Source organism: Arvicola amphibius, chromosome 8 (assembly GCF_903992535.2).
Source record: "Arvicola amphibius chromosome 8, mArvAmp1.2, whole genome shotgun sequence".
In the NCBI taxonomy this organism is placed as follows: Eukaryota; Metazoa; Chordata; class Mammalia; order Rodentia; family Cricetidae; genus Arvicola; species Arvicola amphibius.
Genome location: NC_052054.1, coordinates 113245808 through 113269290, shown reverse-complemented (window position 1 = coordinate 113269290; position 23483 = coordinate 113245808). Strand labels below are relative to the sequence as shown.

General features: G+C 43.6%; 1 protein-coding gene across 1 annotated transcript in view; it reads left to right on the top strand.

The window, feature by feature from the left end:
- The first annotated feature begins 517 nt into the window (after positions 1–517).
- The window catches only part of Sgpp2 (sphingosine-1-phosphate phosphatase 2), a 107555-nt gene continuing 84589 nt past the window's right edge, over positions 518–23483 (top strand). Inside the window, exon 1 of the mRNA XM_038340775.1 lies at positions 518–626. Coding sequence (XP_038196703.1) covers positions 518–626 — 109 coding nt within the window. The remainder of the gene's footprint in view (positions 627–23483) is intronic.

Below are 23483 nucleotides of genomic sequence, written 5' to 3'. Positions count from 1 at the left end.
AAACTTACAGAAACCAGGCAAAAGTGGGGACAGAGAGCTGAGGTGTGGGGATTGTGTGTGTGTTTGGAGGGGGGGGGGGGCAGCTTCAACCTTGGGCTCAAGATTTGAAAGAAATGTTACAAAGCTTCCAGGCTCCCTCAGCGTTTGGAAGGATGCACAGTGCAGGTGCACAGTGCTCTTCCTTAGTGGTTAGCCTGCACTAGCCCGACAGAGTGGGGTTGGCGCGCAGGGCAAACACCTAGACTCTTCCAATTGAGAGAGCACCCTGAGGGGAGGAGGCTGGGGCCAACCGGATGGCAAGGAAGGGGTCGGTGTCGTGTGCAAGGTGGAGGTAGACACCTGGGTTTCTCCGCGTGCTGGGCGGGCGCTAGGACCCGGGCTGCGCACCTGTTGGCTGGCCCTGCGCCCCGCCCGCCCTGCGCTGGGAGCACCCGGCTGCGGAACGCCAGGCCAGGGCGCACGCCGAGGACACGGACGCGCGTGGCTGCAGGTCGGACGAGCGGGGTCGCGGCTCACCATGGCCGAGCTGCTGCGGAGTCTGCAGGATTCGCAGCTCGTGGCGCGCTTCCAGCGCCGCTGCGGGCTCTTCCCGGCGCCGGAGGACAATCCTCGGGAGACTAGCGCGGGCCCCTCGGAAGGGACGACGCGGGTCTCCGAAGTCGCGCATCTCCCCGCCAACCCGCAGGTAACCGCGGGCAGCTGTCTGCAGTGGGGAGGAGGGCGAAGGCCGCCTGCGTATCTGCGGGTCCCGACGACTTCGCGTTGGGGACCGACGGGCTCCAACCGCCGCCTCCCAGCATCCACCCTAGGGAGGGTATGGCGGGGGTCAGTCACAGGACGCCACCTTCTATCGCTGCAGGTGGCAACTACATCTTCTCAGACAACACCCAGAGCCTTTGCATGTATCCGTTGAGAGATTCTATACTTTAATTACTTTAATGAGTAAGTTCGTGTTTCAGTAGATTCTGCCAGAAGTGTGAGAGTTACGTAACTGAAAAGAGGAGTGGGGATGTCCTTAGCTCTTCCCCGGGATACAGCCTGAGAACTGCCCCAGAGTTCTTAGGTTGCAGCATCCTCCTCCTTTTGCTCCTCACAGACTCAGGAGTGGCGCGCTTCGCTTCGCTGCACCACCATCCCTGGGCTCCTCAGAGGATTCACCACCCCACCTCCGGTCACCCTCAGGGATGGGGGTCCAACGCGGTCTCCCGCCCGATAGGACCTACTCTTGGGGACCTTCCAGCCCGGTCGGCCTTCCGTGACTGGCCCTAGTGGCCTTTTCCATAGCTGCTTTGCATCCCGAGTGAGGTTATACAACTCTACTGCAGCTTTGCTTTCTGCAGTGCCAGGGACTCCTCCAAGCTAGAAGGACCCGGCAGGCGGCAGATGGCAGCTACGGAAGCTTGTCTCCCTTGGGTCCTTGGGCACCACCAGCAGCTGCCCTTTCCCTCAACTAAGCAGAAAATGATAAACCAGGAGAGAAGAATTCTACCCCCCCCCACCAACACACACACACACACACAGAGAGAGAGAGAGAGAGAGAGAGAGAGAGAGAGAGAGAGAGAGAGAGAGAGAGAGAGAGAGAGAGAGAGGTTTGTTTTCTCCAGAAGATTATGTTAGCTGTAAAGTGTCCTTGTGTACAGATAACCAGTTTAAAAGGTTCTCCTGTAGTGTAGAATACTAGAGGCATTGAGTTACAGAATTCATTTGAAAATGTGGCCGTGGGCTGGTTGTGTGTTCTCAGCTAGAGAAATTCTTTACAATACTTTCACTTTATGGTTCCTTCCCTGTGCTGTATGGCATGTGAATAGCTTTTAGATTAATTCAAGACCCCTGTCTTTACTAGTCCCTTGTTCCAAAGGCAAGGGAGGTGTGTAAGACTAATGCCCCACCCCCACGGGAGGCCCTTCCTGCGCAGGCACCCTGCCTACATTCCGGACCTGAGCCAGCTACTGTCTCCTCGCTGTACCCGCGCTTCCTCATTCAGAAAGTTGAGGACTAAATTTTCCCATTAAGTGTTTCTTAATCCCGGCGATAATGTAATTGCACATTCAGGGGAAGGTTCCTCTTCCGCTTTAAAAACAAGCTGAGCATACTCGTTGCTTCTTGGAGTGCCCAGATGGTCGGGGGTATCAAGGAGTGGGGTTCTGGTTCCCTCCCCAGACTTTGATTACTATAGCCCAGGAAGTATGTAAAAGAGAACTGAGAATTCAGGATAATAAATCCAGGTAGTGGCTGTAACAGGAAAAAATTAACTTGAGATCTTTTGATAAGAGAAGGGGTTGTGAGTGTTTTAAAAGGTTTAAGGGAGGGGGAAGGTTAGCTCTCAACAAATAGGAATAATTGTATCTCTGCCCCCAGATAACTCACTGGGTCTTAAGGGGGCAATTGTGAAAACTTTCCCCACGGCCCTGCTTCCTTTCTCTTCTGGCTTTTTACAAACCAGATGCTGGCTGAATAAGCTTTTAGCATTTTTTTTAAAGACAGTTTCACTATGTAGCCCAAACTGGCCTATTACTCTTCAAACTCCTGCCTCTGCCTCCCAAGGGCTGAGGTTTTAGGTGTGCCCCGTCATATGGGACACCCTTCAGCTCTCAAGGACAAGTCCTTTGCTGACAGCAGGCTGTCTCTGATCCTGTCAGTTCTCTCTGCTTCTTGAGGTGTGTTCCTTGCAGAGGCACTGCATGGTGTAACTGCCTTTGAGTGGGGAGCGGAGGCTGCCAACCTCCTCCTGTTGATGAAATCACCAGCAAGGCAGGACTTTGTTGGTTCTGCCCATTTTCTTGGATCTTCTTCACCCAGCTGAAGCTCTGAGAATTCTGTGGCTATCTAAGCATAGCTTGCAGTAGGAAAATCAATAGCTTTTAAGATTTTAAACAGAGACTACTAAAGATCAAATTAAAATACCAAATGATTTTTTTTTCCACACAGCCTAAAAGACAGCCCTGGGACATTGGCTTAGGATCTTTCAAATAGTTGAGAAGTTAATTCCTTCATTGGAGTTACTTTAGATCTCAAGGAATCGGATTCATCTTCTGCATTTTCTGTATTTATTGTAATCCTTAACACTAGACAGGTAAGGAAATGAATACGGGCTTCCCATACAAATTCTCATAATACCACACACTTTCAGGTTAGAGATTAACTCTATCTTTTACGAGCTAGGGTGTGGCGTGGCTTGCATAAAGCCATCGTTGGAAAAAAAATGGGCTGGGCCTTAGACTTTGCCCAGTAAGTCTGAGTCCCTAAGGTTGAATGACTTGTTGAGAACTACCTAGCTAGCTGCACAGTTTCGGGAAGCCAGATCTTTTTGATTCCGAAGTCTAAACTTGAAGCTTCCATGGCAGAAATCCCAGGGCTTTGTGTGTGCCTTGCTGAGAAGGTGTGGGGCATCAGACTTGGCTGGACAGGGTGGAAGTGAGACAGAGTGAGGTACTACTAGCTGCTCTTTACAAAGAAGCAAGTTTGCAGGGTTAGCCATCAGAGGGCTTTCTTCAGTGGCCTTGGGAAGTAGTGCCCTGCTCTCTGCAGGGATCCTAGTATTGTGTGCGGAGGCAGAGACCAGGATAGAACTGTGTTTATTTGTTCTGAGGTCAAGCCAACCTGCTATACAATGGTGTTTTGATTTCTGACACCCTTGCTTGCCCAACACTATTGTGTTTAGGCTTTGTGCAGCCTTTCTTTATCATTACATTGGACTGGGCTTGGGCTTTCCAAACATCGCTATACTCAAATTTTTGATAATTGCTCACACATAATTCTCAAGTTTGGTTGCATAGGGGTCAAAATTAGGTTGTGTTGAAAATGCTTTATTTCAGGCTGGGAGATGGTGGCATGTGCCTTTAATCCCAGTACTCAGGAGGCAGAAACAATTGGATCTTGGAGTCTGAGGCCAGCCTGGTCTATAGAAGGAATTCCAGGGCAACCAGGGCTACACAGAGAAAACCTGTCTCAAAAAACCAAAACCAAACAAACAAAAAACCTAAACAACAAACAAACAAAACAAACAAAAAAACATTTGTTTCAAGACATCATAATGTTATGTAACACATATGCTGATTTAAAAAATATAAAATAGCTGGACAGTGGTGGCACACGCCTTTAATCCAAGTGCTGACTTGGGAGGCAGACACAGGAGGATCTCTGTGAGTTCGCGACCAGCCTGGTTTACTGGACATGCTCCAAAGCTACAGAGAAACCCTGTCTTGAAAAAGAAAAAGAAATAAATAAAATAAAACTAGGCAGTGGTGGTGCACACTTGTAATCCCAGCACTTAGGAGGCAGAGGCAGGCTGTGGTTCAAGGCCAGCCTGGTCTACAAAGCAAGTTCCTGGACAGTCAGAGCTGTTACACAGAGAAACCTTGCCTGGAAAAAAAAAATCAGTGTGTGTGTGTGTGTGTGTGTGTGTGTGTGTGTGTGTGTGTGTACACATATATATGTAATAAAACAATGTAGGAGAGATTATTAATATATTGCAAACTATTAAAAAGGATCAAAGGAGCAAACAGTAAAAGAACACAACTGTGTTCTTTTCTAATGAACAAGAAGAAACCCTGGTACCAAAAACAAATGAGACGATCAGGTTTAAAAACCAGTATTTCACTAACGAAGAGGAAGCATGCCCTAGAGTGAAATGTACACCCACGTAACTAAGTTTCAGAAGGACCATCTTGAGTTTGTTTTTAGACTAGGTGGTTTATTGCTTATTTTTCTGTTGGCTGTGATAAAACTCCATGACCAAGGCAGCTTATGGAAGAAAGAGTTCATTTCCACATATGGTTCCAGGATTGGAGAGAGTGCAGGGGGAGAGTCCCCATGCAGGGAAGCATGGCAGCAAGCTGTAGATACTGCAGGAGCAGTGAGCTGAGCCTTCACATCGCAAGCAGAGAGACGTACCTGAGGCTTTAAACCCTTAAAGCCCCACTCTCAGTGGCATACTTCCTCCAGCAAGACCATTCCTTGTAAATGCCCCTCCCCCAAGCACCAGCAAGGGGCTAATTACTCAAACCCTAGAGTCTAGGTGGGACAGTTCTCATTTAAACCACCACGGTTTGCACTATTGTTTTATGTTCAGACCCAGTTGCATTGTGTATATATGATGGTATTTTGAATGAAAAAATTTTGCAAAAATGCAAATCAATGAAACTTCCGTCATAAATAAAACATAGGAAGAAGGGACGTTTTAGAACTTCTGTTTTCTCCCTTCAAACTTTCGGGGCCTGTCTAAGTCAACTGGAAGTCTACATTTTGCCTCCGTTGGATTACTGGTTTGCTAACCTCCTGGGGATCAGGAGTCTAGGACCCAGCTATTGCAGTTTCTTGTGGATTGGGCCTCTCTTGTCCCCATCTGCACAAGAGCAGAGTGGGACAGAGCTGTGTTTCGCTAAGTGGCTTTACATTATGGTCACTTAAGGAATGGAACTTTAAAAGCAAGCCAGCAAACAAAATAATGTCCCAGAGTGGACCCCAGTGGAACTGGCAACTGAGGGAGAAGCTCTGGGTTCTCTTTCCCTGCGACTCACACCCATAGGATGTTGGGTATGCAGGTGGAAGTGAGCCAGGAAGTAGTGGCAACAGCTGTCATGTTTTAACCTCATTGCAGCCGACCTGGCTGACAGATCAGACTTCAAGTTTTGATTAGCCTTTGCGCAATGTTCAGGCTTGAAAGGGTAGATATACCACTTTGAAAGTACAGGCTGGCGACTCTTTTCTTCCTTTTCTAGTTAGAGCTGTTAAAATTTTGAGAAAACATGAAGGAAAATTTAGCCATGCTTTTGTACTGCCCAATAACTGCTCAAGCAGAGTGCGAAGTGTTATTTAACGGTTTCTTGCTACTCTGTCACATGGGTTGCCTATAATTCCATTGGTCTACTGCTGGCCTTTAGATTGTTGCCAGTTTTCTCGGTGAAAAATAGTAGCATTGCTGGCAGTGGTGGCACAGGCCTTTAATCCCATCCAGGAGTCAAGAGGCAGGTGGAGCTCCGTGAGCCTGGTCTACAGAGCGAGTTCCATGACAGTCAGGGCTGTACTCAAAGAAACTCTGTTTTGAAAAACCAAAACAAAAAAAATGGCATCTTTAACATCTTTATGTAAATGTATTTCCATCTAACACTTGTAATCTCCTGATTCAAATATCCAGACAAAGAGGAAAGATAGAAATATACTTTATGACTCTTTGTAGGTTTAGCTGGACGATCCCGAAGGCAGGTGTAATACTGTGAACAAGAATGAGCACACGCTTCCCGCTCCTGGCCAAGGTGACACACTAATGAGTTCTCTCCTCTTTGGGATAAATAGGCCACTTGTACTTGAGTCTCCTCTTTGCTTCCCTCGTTTATAATCATTTATTGATCAGCTGCTATGTTTCTGGGGCATTCATCTATCTCAGAGACACAAAGATAAATAAGCTTTAGATCCTTGCCCCTCAAAGAGCTCAAATGAAAATGGCAACATGAAGAAAAACGAGCCTAGAAGGATGAACACCGGGGCCAGAAAGGGGGCTCAGCTGTTAAGAGCACTGACTGCTTTTCCAGAGGACCTGAATCCAATTCTTAGCACCCACCTGGCTGCTCACAGCTGTTTATAGCTTCAGTTCCAGGGAGTCAAAGCCCTCTTCTGACTTCCATGGTCACCCGGTATGTATATTTGGTTCATAGACATATGTGCAGGTGAAAAACCCATACACATGAAACAAATACTTTTTCTTTCAAAAAAGAATGAACATAGGAGACAATGGTAGGGAGAACTTGGCTCCCTAGCAGAGACCTTGACAACTCATGTTGCAGCTTAAAGAAAATAGATCAAACAGATAAAAATGAGAGAAGCTCATTTACTTGAAGTTCTTCATGTGCTAAAACTTGACGCGTCACTGTGGGTGAATGATAACAAGATTAGCACGAGATCAGTACCATCAGGAAAAGACTGTCTTACTTAAAAGGGGTAATTGAAACACCTAAAAATAGTTAAAATGATCAGTCAGATGAATATCTTATCTCAATTTTAAAAAACATGAAAGCTCTACTACCCATTTAGGGAGATAAAACACACCTGCTTCTGTTTTCTATTTTTTTTTAACTTTTTGCAGTGTTGAAGTCAGAACCCAGGGTGTCAAGCATACTAGGCAAGCACTGAACCACTGAGCCACATCCCCACCCATTGTGTGTGTGTGTGTGTGTGTGTGTGTGTTGGTGAATGTATCTTGGGATAGAGCCCAGAAATTAACTTTAGGTGTCGTTCCACACTGTTTTTATAGACAGAGTCTCTCACGGCCTGGAACTTAGCAAGCAGGCTACGCTGACTGGCCAGTGAGCCCCAGGAATATGCCTATTGTCACTGTGCCCCCACCATGCCCATGGCTGGGATTACAAATAGGCACCACCATCTCCAGTGTTTTTACATAGGTCTGAAGGATCAAACACACAGGACCTGCTGTTTGCAAGGTGAGCACTTCATCTGTTAAGCTATTGCTTCAAACCCATCCCCTCCCATTTTTTTAAATGTGGGCTGCACATAGGGGCTCACAGAGAATATAGAATAGAAAGAAGAGAGGAGAAGGGAGCATTACAGTGTAGAAATAACAGATACTATCTTGGCCAGGTGATCAAACTCAGTACCAACAGTGAAAGTCAAGTCACATAGACAGCGTGGACTCTTGACGGATACCTAAATTATATCTCTTGATACATAGTGATTTCCAGTCTGCAAATCCTGCTGGTATTCCTCAGAACTGTAGAGGTCATCATAACCAGGACACTGAGAGACAGTCATGGTCAAGAGAAACCTAAGAAAGCTGATGACTGGAAAGAACAAACCTTGGATGGTGAAAACCAAAAGAGTCTGCCTAGGGTGAGGACTTCTTGCAGTCATAATGTACCCATTTTGAAACACACATGCCATCTAATTGAGAGTGTCAGCACCAGAGTAGATTGGCAGCAGAATGTATGGAGAGAATGTGGCCATTCTATCCATCTTCCTAATTTTTTTTTTTTTTTTGCAAATTTGAAACTGCTCTAAAAATAAAACCTATTTAAGATTCAACACATGGGAGGCTAATTGAAAGGAGTTCAGACAGGGAATCCTTTATGTAGGCAGAGTAAGAAAAGATATCAGCATGGGGAAACGAAGCATCTTAGGACACCAGCCTCCGTGTGCAAGGGGAGGGAACAGGGTTTTGATGAACGGTAGGTTCCCTGAAAGCAGCTGAGGCTGAGGGCAGAGACTGTAACCTGAGGCAGGTAATAATTCAGTGCCTGGCTGAGCATGAAAGTGTTGGATGTGATCCCCAGCGAGAGAGAGAGAGAGAGAGAGAGAGAGAGTTAATCACACACAGCAAGGCAAAGTATGGGGAAATGCATGCTGATTTCATATCTCAGGTACCCCATTTAGCATATCCTGCTGTTGCACCCCCTTTGGCCACATTCCATTAGAATATCCAGTGTCTTAGTTAGGGTTTATATTGTTATGAAGAGACAATATGACCACAGCAACTCTTACGAGGAAAACATTTAATTGAATGTGGCTCGTTTACAGTTTCAGAGGTTCAGTCCGTTATGATCATGAAGAAGAGCATGGCACCATGCAAGCAGATTGGTGCTGGAGTGCAGAGTTCTACACCTTGCAGGCAACAGGAAGCCAACTGACTCACTGGGTGGTATCTTAAGTATAGGAAACCTCAAAGCCCACCCCCACAGTGACGCACTTCCTCCAACAAGTCCACACCCACTCCAACAAAGCCACACCTCCTAATAGTGCTGCTCCCAATGAGATTATAGGAATATGGGTTTATGGGGGGGGGGGGTCAGTACATTCAAACTACCGTATCCAGGGATGTTGGGCACCTGGCTGATCCCGCCCATAAAGCTGAGTTTCTCTGGTGGGGAGTGGGGGGAATAGCGGACAGATTCGAAAGAGTGAATGGAAAATCTCCAGCATTGTGCAGGAAAAGCTTGGTGTAGCCCTTCTGACTGGCAGTTTGGTCTAAAGGCAGAGCTGCAGGCTGAAGTCTTAATGTAGCAAAATCTGGACTTTTCCCTAAGGACGTGAGAGGATGGCGAATCAGTTTCATTCCACAGGGAAAGTTAGACTCAGTAACGTAGAACAATGGTTTCAGAAGGGATTTCAGTGTGTCTCCACGGGAAAGGATATGTGATTTACAGAACTGTTCAAAGGAGAATCAGGAGGGGTGGTATAAAAGTCTTTTAGAGAGCTGTCAGATTCAAACAGCAGTAGGACTAACCTTTAACCAGATCTTAATGTCTGTTCAGGGTAATGTCTTCACGGTAAGTTGTCTTCCTCATACAAGTGGCTTCTTAATATGTAGGTCATCATGTGGCAGCTTATGGGGGGTGGGGGAGCATCATTATAGCGACAAGCTGATTGGCTAAGGATCTAGTCATTGAACTCGTGGGCCGGACAGCATCTTATGAAATGAATGACCAGGCAGAGACTTCATCCGCTGGGATCTGCCTACTGGATACTGACTAATAAAGTCCAAGAGATTGCTTGAGGGGAGCCAGAATACAGGACCCAAACACAAGAACTTAAAGAGAGCTTGCTGATGGGAAAGAGAGGAGGAGCCTTTCCACGGGAAGCTTAAGGCCTAAAAGGCAACAGGAAAGCAGGAGCTGGGGTGGAGAAGACAGCTCTGTGTGAAGCAGTGGGAAGGGCAGAGGGGAAGTTCAGAGTGGGGATAGGAGCTGCTGAGTGTGGAGGTGGAAAACTCCAACCTGGGACCTGTGCAACCAGGACGGGCTGGTCCCTGCCGCTTCTATAGATTTGTTTTTTTAATTATTTATTATTAATTTGCGCATATGTGTAATCTCAACCTCCCTTCCCCTTACCACGGGGCACAGGGAACCCTGTGGAAGAGGTGGCAGAAAGAGTATAAGAGCCAGAGGATACCGAGAACACAAGGCCCTCTAAATCAGCATGAGCAAAGCTCACATGAACTCAAGGCAGTGTGCACAGGGCCTGCATGGGTCTATGCAGGTCTTCTGAGTGTCTATCACGGCTTCCATCTCAGTGTTACTATGGAATTCCTGGGTGTGAATGAGTGGGTCTCTGTTTCTTGTGCCTTCTCTTGGGCTCTTTTCCATTTGTTTTTTTCCAAGTCTGACATTTTCGTGTTGGTTTTATCTTATTTTGTTTTATTGTGGTTCCTGAGAAGCCTGTTCCTTTTCTAATGAAAGGGAGAAAGGGAGTGGATCGGGATGGGAAAGGAAAAGAAGGAACAGGGGGGAGTAAAGGGAGAGGAAAGAGTAATAAAATATATTATATGAGAAAAATATCCATTTTCAATAAAAAGAAAAAATAAGATTAAGTATATTTTTTAAAAAGGCTGGCTTTTAATCAAGCACCATGAAGTTATTGTGCATCTGGGCTTACTAGGCTTTCAGTAGAGTGCAGTTAAAAAGATACATAATAAAGAATTGTTAAGAATTGATTGTAGGGATGGAAAATGCCTTGGTGGTTAAGCGCACTGGCTGTTCTTCCAGAGGACCTGGGTTCAAGTCCCAGCACCCATGTGGCATCTCACAACCATCTCTAAATCCAGCTCCAGGGAATCTGACACTTCATACCAATTCACATAAAATAAATTTAAAGAAGGAATAGATTTTATATTGTCAGTAAAAGTTAATAACATTTCCCACCTGTAAGGAATTTCATGAAAAAGTTTTTGTGAAGCCCAGTGTGGTAGTGCACTCCTTTAATGCCAATTCTCGGGAGGCAGAGACAGGAAGATCTTTGTGAGTTTGAGGCCAGCCTGATCTACAGAGTGAGTTCCAGGACAACTGCGGCTACACAAGAAAGCCTGTCTTGAGAAACAAACAAACAAAAAAAAAAAAACAAAGCAAAAATGTCTGTGAATAAATGGGATCCTATGGCATATTCTATTCGGATTGAGAGGACAACCTCACACTTGTCTCCTTTCAGTTTTAAATTTTGCTTTCAGGTTATTACATCATCAGGCAAGGTTCTTATAAAGTCTATTTCCTTGGCTATGTAACTTTTTAATCTAATGATTTTGTAAAATAAACTTCTTTCGTAGTATAAAACAGTCAAGATTTATCTATTTAAAATTTGTGCGTGTGTCTGTGCACCTGAGTGTGTGTACGTGTACCATGCGGCCCTGGCGGTCAGAAGACTTTATTGGGTCCCCTGCAGCTATAGTTACAGGTGCTTGTGAGCCGCCACATGGATGCTGGGAACCGAACCCCAGTCTCCTACAAGAGCAGCAAGTGCTCTTAACCGCTAAGCCAGCCTACTTAATAGCATTGTACGTAATTGCTATGGAATCGTGTGTGTGTGTGTGTGTGTGTGTGTGTGTGTGTGTGTGTGTGTTATGTGTGGGTGTGCATGGGAGCTTGAATTCACATGTATACACACGTGGCTGAGGCCATGGGATAACCTCAAGGATTTTTCCTCCAGAGACCTCTGCTTGGTTTTGAGGCAGGATCTCTCACCGGCCTCCAGCTAGACAAGTAGACTAGACTGGCAGGCTAGGAAGCCTCAGGGAGTCCCCGTCCCTGGCTCCTCTCACATCAGCCTTTTTAGTTTTATAAAGGATGGGTTCTGTGGGTCAAATCTGCTCCTCATCCGTGATATCCGCAGCGCTGGGATCATTGTCTCTCTCACTTTTGTTGGGTTGTGACTAGGTGGAAGTGGAGAAGACTAATGAGAATCAATTAGGCTTAAATCCCTCCGCTCATCTGTGTACCCTTGCGCCTAACATGTACTCTGCAATACAGCAAATTCAGTGTGTGTGTGTGTGTGTGTGTGTGTGTGTGTGTGATTCTAGGGCTTGAAGTAGAGCATCCTGTGTCCTAGGAAAAACTCTATACTGAGTTTATTCCAAGTTCAATACTACACAATGAATAGAAGAATAATAGATATGTAAAACTCACCCTTCCCCTACTTGGCATCGGCATAAGCACCTGCCCTCTCCTTTCTCAATGGAGGGTGGGACTTTTTTTTTTATGCCGGAACACTTCCCTGGTTGTGTCTTCTTTTAGCTTTCCAGTGTTTCCAGTGCTGGTTCCTGACCTTTCATCCAGGAAGCCAAGGATGGGTTTTGATTAATGAATGACTTTGATTCGTTTTCATTTCTTCTGTTGGACGGCAGGAAGGGGAGTGTACACATTGCTGAAAGCGGTTAGTGGTGAAACATCTGTCACATTGATAGAATGAGACTTAGTGACGGTGTTTTAGAAAGTGCGTTAGCAGCAAGCCAGGCCTAGTGCTGGTTTCCTTCTCTTGGAATTAAGGTGTCAAGATTTTTACACGTTTAAGAAGCAAGTGCATTTTCTGTTGCCATAGTTTTTGTTAATGATTAAATCTCCTGGTGCCCTGATAAGAGTTGATCTTAAGCCAAAGCATTCCTGCATTTGATGTAGCACACAATTTTCTTTGGAGGAAACAGTCTCTGGGTTTCCAGGCAACCCGCTAAGAGTGTTCCTATCAGAGATCTATGAAAACGCTGGCATTTGGAGCATCCACTGGTCTTCATTATTTTACTTGCCTGGTGAAATACATTCCACATGTTAGGAAAATAAAAGATTGAAAAAGATTCCAGTCAAGACCACAATTCACATTTCTGATGCCTTCTCTTGCTTCAGTATGGGACGGACTGATTGACAAAGTATGGTAGAGAGAAAAATCCGCAGACTTGGGCTGAGCTGCGTGGGAAGAGCAGAGATTAGCCACCCAAGATCTTGGCTCTGGGGATCGGGAGTCTTGGGAAAGAGAAATAGTGTCTTGCAGCCATTTTAAATATTACTTCCTCAGCTCACATCCTTGGAGTTTAGCCCTAGCTTCCTGGTTGCTCCCATTAGTGCTGGTTATGTGGTAATCGCGCTGTTACAAAGCAGAAGGGAAAAAGGCCTTGTCTACATTCTCTGGGTGTGTTTTGATTTCTCTAAACAGTGAAAAAAAAATGTTTCCAGTGAATTTTATGGGAAAGAGTTAAGTAAAGCAGAGAATGCTGGGGGTCTGAGGAAGAAAAAGGCAGCCCTGGGCAGAATGTTGGGAGCCGGAACGCTGGAGCTTAATTCTCAGGGAAAGGATTGGTCCTCTGACTTCAAAAGTGGCTATGAAACAGAACATCAAAGATGTGTGTGTGTGTGTGTGTGTGTGTGTGTGTGTGTGATAATGAGTCCTCCATTAATGTTTGGGGTTTTCCTTCTCTTTTTAGACTTGGTCTTTTTTTGTGATCTTTAAGAAGATACCAATTTTTCAAAAATTAAATTTTGTTGTTATTGTCATCATTGAAGCGAGACTTCCATAGCCTGGGATGGCCTCCAGCTCAGTACGAGGTCCACAGTGTCTTCACATTCTGACCCTCCTGGCTCTGCCTCCAGAGTGCTGGGATTGCGGACAAGCCCTCCCACACTTGGCTTAGATTTAGGAGGTACTGGGGATGAACTTGGGGCTTGGACACATGCTGGTCACATCTCTATCCAGGAGATTGATTTTGATAATTTTCAGTCACTAAGATAATACATGTTTATGTCAGATATAGTGAAAGACACCAAAATATTTAAGGAAGACAATCAAAGTCTTGTCACAATAGTGCACCCCGAGGAGAATGTCATGGCCATTTTTTAGACTACTATTCTAACATATAGAACATATAAATAATGAGAAACTGTGTACGTATGAAATTGACTTCATCTACCTATATCATAAACGTTTGCCACATCCTTGACTATTCCTTAATTGTATTATTGTAATGACTGTACAATTGTGTTTCATTTTATAATGGTTTCATACTATATGTCTTTGGATCATTCCAGTGGGTATCTTTGGATCTCGGCGTCAGACTGAATATCCACAGCTCTGGGTACTTTCACTTCTTACTTACTGCCGCTTTGCCGTTTAGAAAATGTCAATCACTGCTCCCAGATGTCACTCAAGTCTGCTGGCTTCCTGTCAGCTCTTAGAAAATTACCTCTTCTTGTTGATGTTATTATTTAAATTGTGTTGTAACTTTCATGTAGCAATCACAGAGACCGTAGATGAACAACTTGATAAACCAGTTCGCTGTCTTGGTCTCTCGGGTGAAGAAGCCACGGAACATTCCAAAGTTTCACAAGTCTCTCTGAGGCTGCTGTCAGTCACTGCCATTCTCCTCACCTGGTGGCTTTGGCTTTATCACTCTATCTTGACGAATCCATTTCCCCTTATCTTGCACTCTCGAGAAGGGGATTGTAGACAATGTAGCAGCCGTGCCTTCATTTCTCATGCTATGTAACATCCATTGCATGGATCCATGACAGTTTCTCCATGTCACTGTGTGCAGACCTTTGGGCTTCGGTAACTAAAGGTTATCATCAACATCTTCACTTTTTGTTTGAGACAAAGTCTGTGTGGGCCAGATTGGCCTCGAACTCTCTGTGTAGCTTAAAGTAGCCTTGAATACCTAATCCTGCTGTGCCTACCTCCCATTGCTAGGACTGTAGGCATGCACCATGATGCCCAGCTTATATGGTGCTAGGCCTTGAATCTAGGACCATGTAATTACTAGAGAAGCATTTAGCAACTGAGTTACACCCCCAGCCTGAATTTCTTCATTTTTATTTTCTTTTGAAATAACTTCAAGCTTTAAGTAACTATAAAAATAATAAGATAATCTATTGACCTAATGTCAAAAATTGTCTTTGAAAAATTTTCACCTCATGTTAGCATCATATAAAACTATGGGGCAGGCCAGGGAGATGGCTTAGTGGGTAAAGGCCCTTGCCAAGCTAGTGGTCTGAGTTAAACCTCTGAGACCCACAGGTAGAAGGAGAGAACCAGCTTCAAACACACACCGCGGCATGTACACCCACCCACATACAGTACCTACACTAAATAACTAGAATAATAAATAAATGGGATTCTTAGACTATGGTGCAATAATCCAAATGAGGAAGTAGTGTGTGACCTGTTGGCCTTCAGGTCTTGGTGATATCATTTTGCTTTTCTGGGCTCTAATCCAGGATGATAAATTCTGCTGAGTCGGCGCGTCTCTCTAATCCAGTGGGGATCGATTCTCATTCTTTCATCATCTCCTCTGACTTTAACACTTTCAGAGTCCAGGAAAGTTTTTTTTCATAGAGTCCCTCAGTGTGGGTTTGCCTGGTGCCTCCTCAGTGCTGCCTCTCTGCCTGCTCGCCAGGAGCGCACTGGTCGGGACTTGTGGCCTTGTTCATGGCGCTGGACCAAAAGGCACATAATATTAGTTTATTCTGTTGCCAGTAATGTCAAACACCTTCCTACAGGTGACTGTAATTGCCTTCCAAGTTACCTTTTTCTTCCCTCTTTGCATTTATCATCTAGGAGGTAGGTATGATGAGCATAAAAATATCTTTTCTCTCTGCATATTTCTACCAACTAATCTGGGAATCCATTAGTGAAATATTATTTTTTTTAAAAGGAAAGTAATGGACAATTTGAAAGCAAATGTTCCACTACTTTACTTTCTTATTATTTTTAGCGAGGTGGATTGGCTATCTTTAGCAGGCAATCGAACCAGAATTTTGATAATGTCAAATTATCAAAATGGAAATATCCTCTGCTCACCCCTTTCCACTGATTTTTATGCAGATTTTTCTTATTAGCGTCTTATGATTTATTTTAAAAGATAAAATCTTATTACATGGTCCTTGTTGCCTGTAACTTGCTGTGTAGAACAGGATGACTTTGAACTCACAGAGGTCCACTTTCCTCTGCCTTCTGAGTGCTGGCCTGAACAGTGTGTATCATCACACCCGACCTCTTTATTTTGTTGTTTGGTGTGTGTCTGTGTGTGTGGGGGGGTTGTGTGTATCAAATTTTTCCGCTGTACATCACCTAGAAAAAAAATCTTACCAATAATTTATTTTTAGTCTTTTCTTGTAAGGAAAAAATATTTGTCATTTGAGAAGCAAGGGGGATATAAAGCGTAGATAACTCCCTTCCGGGTATCTGTGGGTGGAGCTAGACCACACTTGGTCCTCTGAACTATTCCCTTCTGTGACTTCCAGGTCAATCCTGTCATTTGGGTCTTATAACCATCTGTGGTGTATCAGGAACCTTGAGTAGAGACTGAGGTATCTAAATGGACAGGCAAAACATACATTAGACAATATGTATTTAGAAGTGGTACCCATAAATTGTACCCATGAAATAGAAAATGGAGTTGGTTCTATGTGCATTGCAGAGAATGGTGACACATTGGAAACCCTACTTAAATTCCCTTAAATCAATCCTCTCTTTCAGAGGGCTCCGAGGGTGGCCTCAGGGCTGCATCTTTCCCAGACGGTGTCATGCGTGTCCTCAGACAGAATGGAATCACGGCCCCCTAACTGGAGCTGTGTATTTCTGAATAATCATCATCACTGGGAAAAACAAAAAGACACTAGCACACACTACCACTAACCTTACCTCTGTCTCAGTACCCCTCCACCCCATTATTTCTCAAAAGTATCCAAAATTTTTGTTCCACAAGGCTCTGTATGAAGTTTCCCAACACAATGGGTTATAAATAGTCTAGTCTTGATTTCCTGCTTACCGCCTGAGCACCACAGCAGGAGGAGAATTGGTACTTCTGGCCCGCATTTCAAGTACTCCCGGGATAGGAAGGCACAGATTACATGGCCTGAAATAAGTTACAAGGAGTTCCATGAACACAGCAGTCTCCCCTAGATTAGAAAAACATTTTGTCATCAATGTTTTTCTTCTACTTCAGCTGACCCCAGGCCTGGTTGACTTACCAGATTCATAACTAATAATGGAAAAACATTACTTTTGAAAAGAGAAACTTGTTCAGTGTGTTAAGACTTAGCATTGTGCTAGGCTGTAGCTCAGGGGTAAAATACTTGTCTGGCATGCACAAGGCCCTGGGTTCTAAACTAGGCACGCGGGAGCAAGCCCATACATACACACATGAACATGCATGTGCATGCACACACACACACACACAAATAAGACTCACAAACCAAATACATACTGTCTATAAGTGATACACTTAAAATATAATTATATAAATAAAAATACTAGTTGCTTTTCTATTGCTGTGATAAAACACCATGACCAAAAGCAACTTAGAAAAGAAGGAGTTTATTTTGGCTTAGGTTCCAGAGGGATAAGAATCCATCATAACAAGAAGGCCTGGTAGCAAATGGCAGGCATGGCAGCAGAGCAGGAAGCTGAGAACTCACTTCTTTGACCACACACATGAAGCAGAGAGTGGAGTAGATGCAGGGCAAGGCTGTGAACTCTGAGTCCGTCTCCAGTGGCATACTTTTTTAATGAGGCCAGCTTCCTAAACCTCTCCCACTAGTGTCGCCCCCTGGTGACTAAGTGTCCAAATGCCTGGGCCCATGGGGGACAAGTTTTACTTAAACCACCACAACATATATAATGCTTCCAATAAAAGTTTTCCTATTAAAAATCCCCCCAGCCATGCAGCCGTTGTCTCCACACCCTTCCTCACGTTTTCGGCGGGCGCTCTGTGAGCTCTCAGGAAACACAACAGGGCCTGTGATATTTCCCTGCCAACTGCCTCGGTCCCCACCACTCTGCTGCGTGTTTCCATGCACTTGGCTGGTTGCCAGCCTTGTGCTGACTGCATGTGACAAACACGTGCCCTGCGGAAGCACACCTGTCCTCGACTTTGGTTTTGACTCTTTTATGGCTGCAGGTTTTCTGTGTCGTTAAAAAGTTATTACTTATTGTCTTTCCGTGTCTTATTTCCTTCAGCTACTTCAAATTAGTATTACAAAGAGGTCAAATTCCATACTGCTCTCTCTCGTTCTCTCTCTCTCTCTCTCTCTCTGTGTGTGTGTGTGTGTGTGTGTGTGTGCTTTGCTGGAATTTGAACCCCAAGGCCTTTTGCAAACACTTTGAGCAAACACTTTGCCACTGTACTGTTAGCCCCTGCCTTCTTAGTAAAAAACAAAACAACAACAAAAACAAAAACAAACAAACAAAACAACAACAAAAACCCTCAAGTTTAAGTTTATGTTTGGCCGGTCGGCATGTAGAGTTTGTGTCAGTGCAGTCCAGAAGAGGGTACCACTGACCATGGAACTGGAGTCACACATGGTTGTGAGACATTGTTGATTGCTAGGAATCAACCCCAGGTCCTCTAGAAGAGCAGCCAGTGTTCTTAACCACCGCTCCATCTCTCCAGTCCCACAGCCAACAGCCCCCCACTTCCCACTTCTTAAAATTTGAATTTTAGACAGAGTCTAAAATTTTCACAGACTGGACCAAACTCACTCACTCACTTCACTGGTGAGACTTGAACCTGGCTGTGTGTGTGTGGAGGGGGGCGTTGTGCATGTTGGGCAGGCTCTCTGCTGCTGCTTCTCCTCCTCCTTCCTCCATCTGTCTGTTCAGGACACATGGTCTTCTCTGCTCAACCCACACTGCTCACCTGCGGCCACAAAACCTCTTAAAAGAGCCGCCTGAGATCTGGACTCTCTTCTGTTTTTGTACCTGTGTGTGGTTCCTGCTCATGACGTTCACTGGTTTAGTTTGAACTAAAATAAGATTTAAAAAAAAAAAAAACCAAACAAACAAAAAACCTAGGAGAAAGAATTTAGCAGCAGATATGATTTTTAGAGCTTGCTCTGCCCCTGTGTAATTTCATCAAGAATGACTAATTTTAAATTAAGAATCATTAAAGAGATCATTGTTCTGATATACATAAAACATGAAAGCTGATTCTTCTTTATTTAAGCTGCGCTCACAATGACTAGGGCTGGGAAGCTGACTCATCCCAGCGGGGACTTGCTCTGATCCCACTGTCACCAGGGTACTGTCCCCAGACAGGAGAACTTCCAGTTCCTTTTGTCCTTAGAGTCCTAGTCTTCTGCAGGTAGCTTTTATTTCGAGGAAGTGTTTACCAAATACCTACGCAGGAAGATATTTTTCCCCTCCAACTATATTCTATAAAGGGAATAATAGGTCTATAAATGTATATATGACACTAAAGTAAAATGAAGACTAAGGACTTAAAGAGAGAAGGGGAACAAGACAAAGCTATAAGAAGAAGGCAGTGAGAAGTTTATAATATGACCCAATATCAAACCTATGTAAGTACGCATTTATATGTAATTTCAAGGGATCTGAAATATTGAACTAGATGTTACCAGGGTTTCTCTTTAGTACAGGTTATGAAACTATTGCTTCCTTCTATAAATTTTTCTGCTAGTCTTACATTTTTTGTTTCATATTTTATTTTCATTTGCACGTATGTTGTGTGTCTATGTATATGGCGTGTGTGTACGTGTGCTACAGTGCACATGTGAAGGGCAGAAGACAGCCCTGGATGCTGGTCCTCACCTTCCACCTTGTTTGAGATGGGTTTTCTGTTGTTGTTGTCTCCCCCTGGGAAAGGCCAATTCCCTGGCCAGCGAACTTCAGGGATGCACCTGTCTCCTTCATTCATCTCACCCTAGGAGAGTGGAGATTACAGACATGTGTGCTCTAGAGATCCTAACTCACTTCCTCATGCTGCTATAAGCATCTGGCCTTCTGAACTTTTATTTATTTTTTTACAAGCTCAATGATTCTTATGTTTAGGAAAATTCAAGCTATTTTCATTCTATTTAAACTCTCCTATAAATGTTTTATGCTTTTAAGAACGATTAGGCAGTTACTAAGATGACTAATCATCCTGGTTGGTTTGTGTCAGCTTGACACAATGTAGAGTTATCTCAGAAGAGGAACCTCAGTTGAGAAAATGCCTCCATTAGATTGCTGGAGGGCATTGTCTTGGTTACTTGTTGAGGTGGGAAGGCCCAGCCCACTGGGTGCAGTGTCACCCCTAGAAAGGTGGACCTGAGAGCTCTAGGAAAGAAGACTGAGCAAGCCATGGGAGCAAGCCAGTAAGCAGCATCCTCCATTGTCTCTGTTTTCGTCCCTTCTGCAGGTTCCTGCCCTGCTTGATTAAATCCCTGCTTTGGTATTTCCTGATGGTGGAGTGTAATCTGCAAGGCAAACAAACTCTTTCCTCCTCAAGTTGCTTTTGGTTATGGTGTTTTATCACAGCAATAGAAAGCAAACACACTAACATTGATCCATTGATATATATATATATATATATATATATATATTTCAATTACCGTTTCTATTGTGGTTTGAATGGCAAATGTCTCCCATAGTCTCAGTCATTTGACCACTTGGTCCCCAGTTGGTGTTGCTGTTTGAAGGGGTTTAGTATGTGTGGTGTGGTTGGAGGAAGTACGTTCCTGAGGGCGGGCTTTGAGATTCACTTCCGTTTCATTCTCTGTCCCTTATGGCTCACTCTCTGTCATGCTTGTATTTGAAAATGTGAGCTCTTAGTTTCTTGTTCCTAACCCAACCATGTCTGCCACTTGCTCTGTGTCTCTACATCATGATAGACTCTAGCCCCTCTGGACCATAAACCAAAATCAGCTCCCCCCCCCCCCCCCCAGACAGGGTTTCCCTGTAGTTTCTAAAGCCTGTCCCGGGGTCGTGGTGTTTCATAGCAGCAACAGCAGACTAGCAAATGCAGCCATCTTTGTAACAAAGTCGCCAGTATCGACTGTATTGGTTCTTGACCCTAACCTTGAGGGATTAGTCATCAGTCGCTGTGATGTTGTCCTGCAGGTCTCTTTAATGAAAGACAATGGAGCCCCAGGTCTCTACACAAAGACCCAAGAAACATGATGTAACAGTGTATCTCCTCGGCTCTTTCCAACTGCTGCGGGAAATGCCGACAGCTTAGAGACATAATGTTCTCCTGCGCTAATGGGAATTTCTTAATGCATCGAAAGATTCTGGTGTCAGGAAGGATCTCTTTAAGAAAAAAAAACAAACAAAACAAACCATATTCTTAGAGAGCTCAGAAACAGCCTTTAAAAAGCAGATGTTGATTACACTCCCCCTGCCCTCCAGGAAATTTTTGGCATGTATTTTTTTGTTGTTGTTGCTGTTGTTGTTATTTCTTTAGAAGTTGCTTTAGGGTGTCTCTTTTTATAGTTGTAGGACCTAGTTTAGCTATTCCGTCACCCGCAGCCACATCTGACACATGTTTTATATTTGATCTTTGTCTCTTCGTCTGGTGACAGTGAAGAAAGGTTGGCAAAGGACTCGGTTTGAGAGCAGCACATGATACTGCCGTTGTCAAATGTTCTTAATTAGATGATAGGAACTTAGTAAGCTTATATTTTAAAATACTGCCATTAAAAAAAAAAACTTGAATGGGTATTTTCTCCTAAAAACTGAAAATTCAGTTATAACCAATTCAGTAATATGAATATTTTTTCATTTTTAAAATATAAAATAGTTTATGGGTAGTATTAATTTTAATGTGATTTTAATTGGAATTGCATTAACACTATGGATTAGTTTAAGGACAGTTGATCTCCTTATGGTGTGAATGCTTCCTATTCCCAAACATGGCTCGACTCTTTAATGACCATCAGTAGAATTTTACTATTTTCCTATAAAGGTTTGCTTGATTTTTCCCCCTAGATACCTTATTTCTGTTACTATTGAAACAGTATCTTTGAAATTGCATTTGCTATTTTCTGCTGGTCTATAGTAATGCAACCAAACCTTGAGTCTTGACTTTGCAACTTGTTTAACTAAATAAATTACCTCTTATTTCTACAAACTTACTATAAAAGCAATAAATACAAAAACCTCATTTTTCTTTCTTTCCAGTTCTTATGCCTTTCATATCTCTTCTTCTTTTCCTCTTCTCTTTTTCTTCCTCTCGTCTTCTTTTGTCTTGTCTTTCTTCCCTTCCTGTTCCCTCTGTTCCCTCCTCTCTTTTTCTTTCTCATGTTCTTTTTTTCCATGTTTTATATGGGTGACAGCTCCGAGAACTGTCGCAATAGCAAACATGATTGTCCTGTTCTTGATTTTAAGGAAATGGGTTAACATCTCACTACAAATATTTATACTTGATTTATTTTGTATTTTTTTCCTGGGGGGGGGGTGGGTAGACTCGTTTAGTTAGAGATACTACTGTGAATGATATTTTAAAATCTAGTATGTTTTATTTTTTATCTAGTAAATTGAACTTCGGTTCCCCTTAGTCTATAAAATGAATAGTTTAAGAAGACTTTCTTTCTGTTCTTGAACCAAGCTTCTACAATGGAAGTCATACCACTTTTCTTTATTATACAATGGACAATTATAATTAATGCTTATAGGTGATAAGTATATTTCTAGCAGACTTAAAATAATGCAATACTTAAAATATTTCTTCCTTCGCCCCACCCATTTTTCAGTTATATTTTTCACATGCATAGAAAAATAATAGTGTGTGTGTGTGTGTGTGTGTGTGTGTGTGTGTGTGTGTGTTCAGAGATTCACTTCAGGTGCTGTTTCTTAGGACATTTGCCAACGTGTCTTTTGAGATAGGGTCTTTTCTGGAATACATTATATTCTTCTTGTGGAATATTGGTGTAGGAAAATGAGAGGGCATACATCACACAGATTGTCTAATCTACTTTTTATTTTATTAACCAGCCCTGAAGAGTGGACCCTGACGAGTAGACCAGTCCCATGTTTTAGAATACAGCCTTGTAGCGTGTTGAAGCATACTGCCATATTGTTTTCTAAGGTTCCCGTGGCAGGAATTTTGCAGACTTTCTGCAGGTGGTCTGTGTCACTCAATATTTCCCATAAAACATCTCTCTGGGTCTAGTTTCCCCTCATCTGAACTCATCATACTATAAAAAGTATGTTTTAAGACAGTGGTTCTCAACCTTCCTGATGCTGCGACCCTTTAATACAGTTGTTTATGTTGTGGTGACCCAGAACATAAAATTATTTTGTTGCTACTTCATAACTATAATGTTACTACTGTTCTGAGACATCATGCAAATATCTGATATACAGGGTAGCTGATCATTGATCCCTCTGGGGGGTCCTGACTCACAGGTTGAGAAACACTGTTTTAGAGGCCGTCTCATTTGGAGGTAGTCCATAAATATTCAGTCAGCATTGTGATGTGCCTAGAATGTCTCAGGCCCTGGATTAGAACCTGAGCCCATGGGGTTCCAATCATATATGGCCCTTAAAGAAGCACCCGCCATCCGTCCAGACTGCAGATAAGTCCAAGGGTAAAAAGGACACATTATTTTTCAAGGATCATCAGAATACAACTGAACCAGCTCTTCCTCGCTTAGATTCCTTAACTCCCACAGGAAAAACGTTAAACCCACATTTTTGGAAGACGTCAATGCAAAGACTCCTGATGGAAATGTTTAGAGGGTTTAAAGCTTACCAAACATAGAATTAGGTACAGCTGAAAGTCCTGGGTATAGGAAAGAAAACAATAAATGTGGACTTTGTAGGAGGAAGAAGTCCTTGGAGATTTTTTTTATTACAGTATGTGACATATACATTTCATGCTCAGGACTCGAATATGGTAAGTTAAGAGAAAGTTAAAGTGGGAAAAGGAACTGTGAGCATGAATAATCAGATAAAGCTTCAAGCATGCGGGTCCCCTGCTCCTGTTAAATCTGGCCAAAACTTTCACC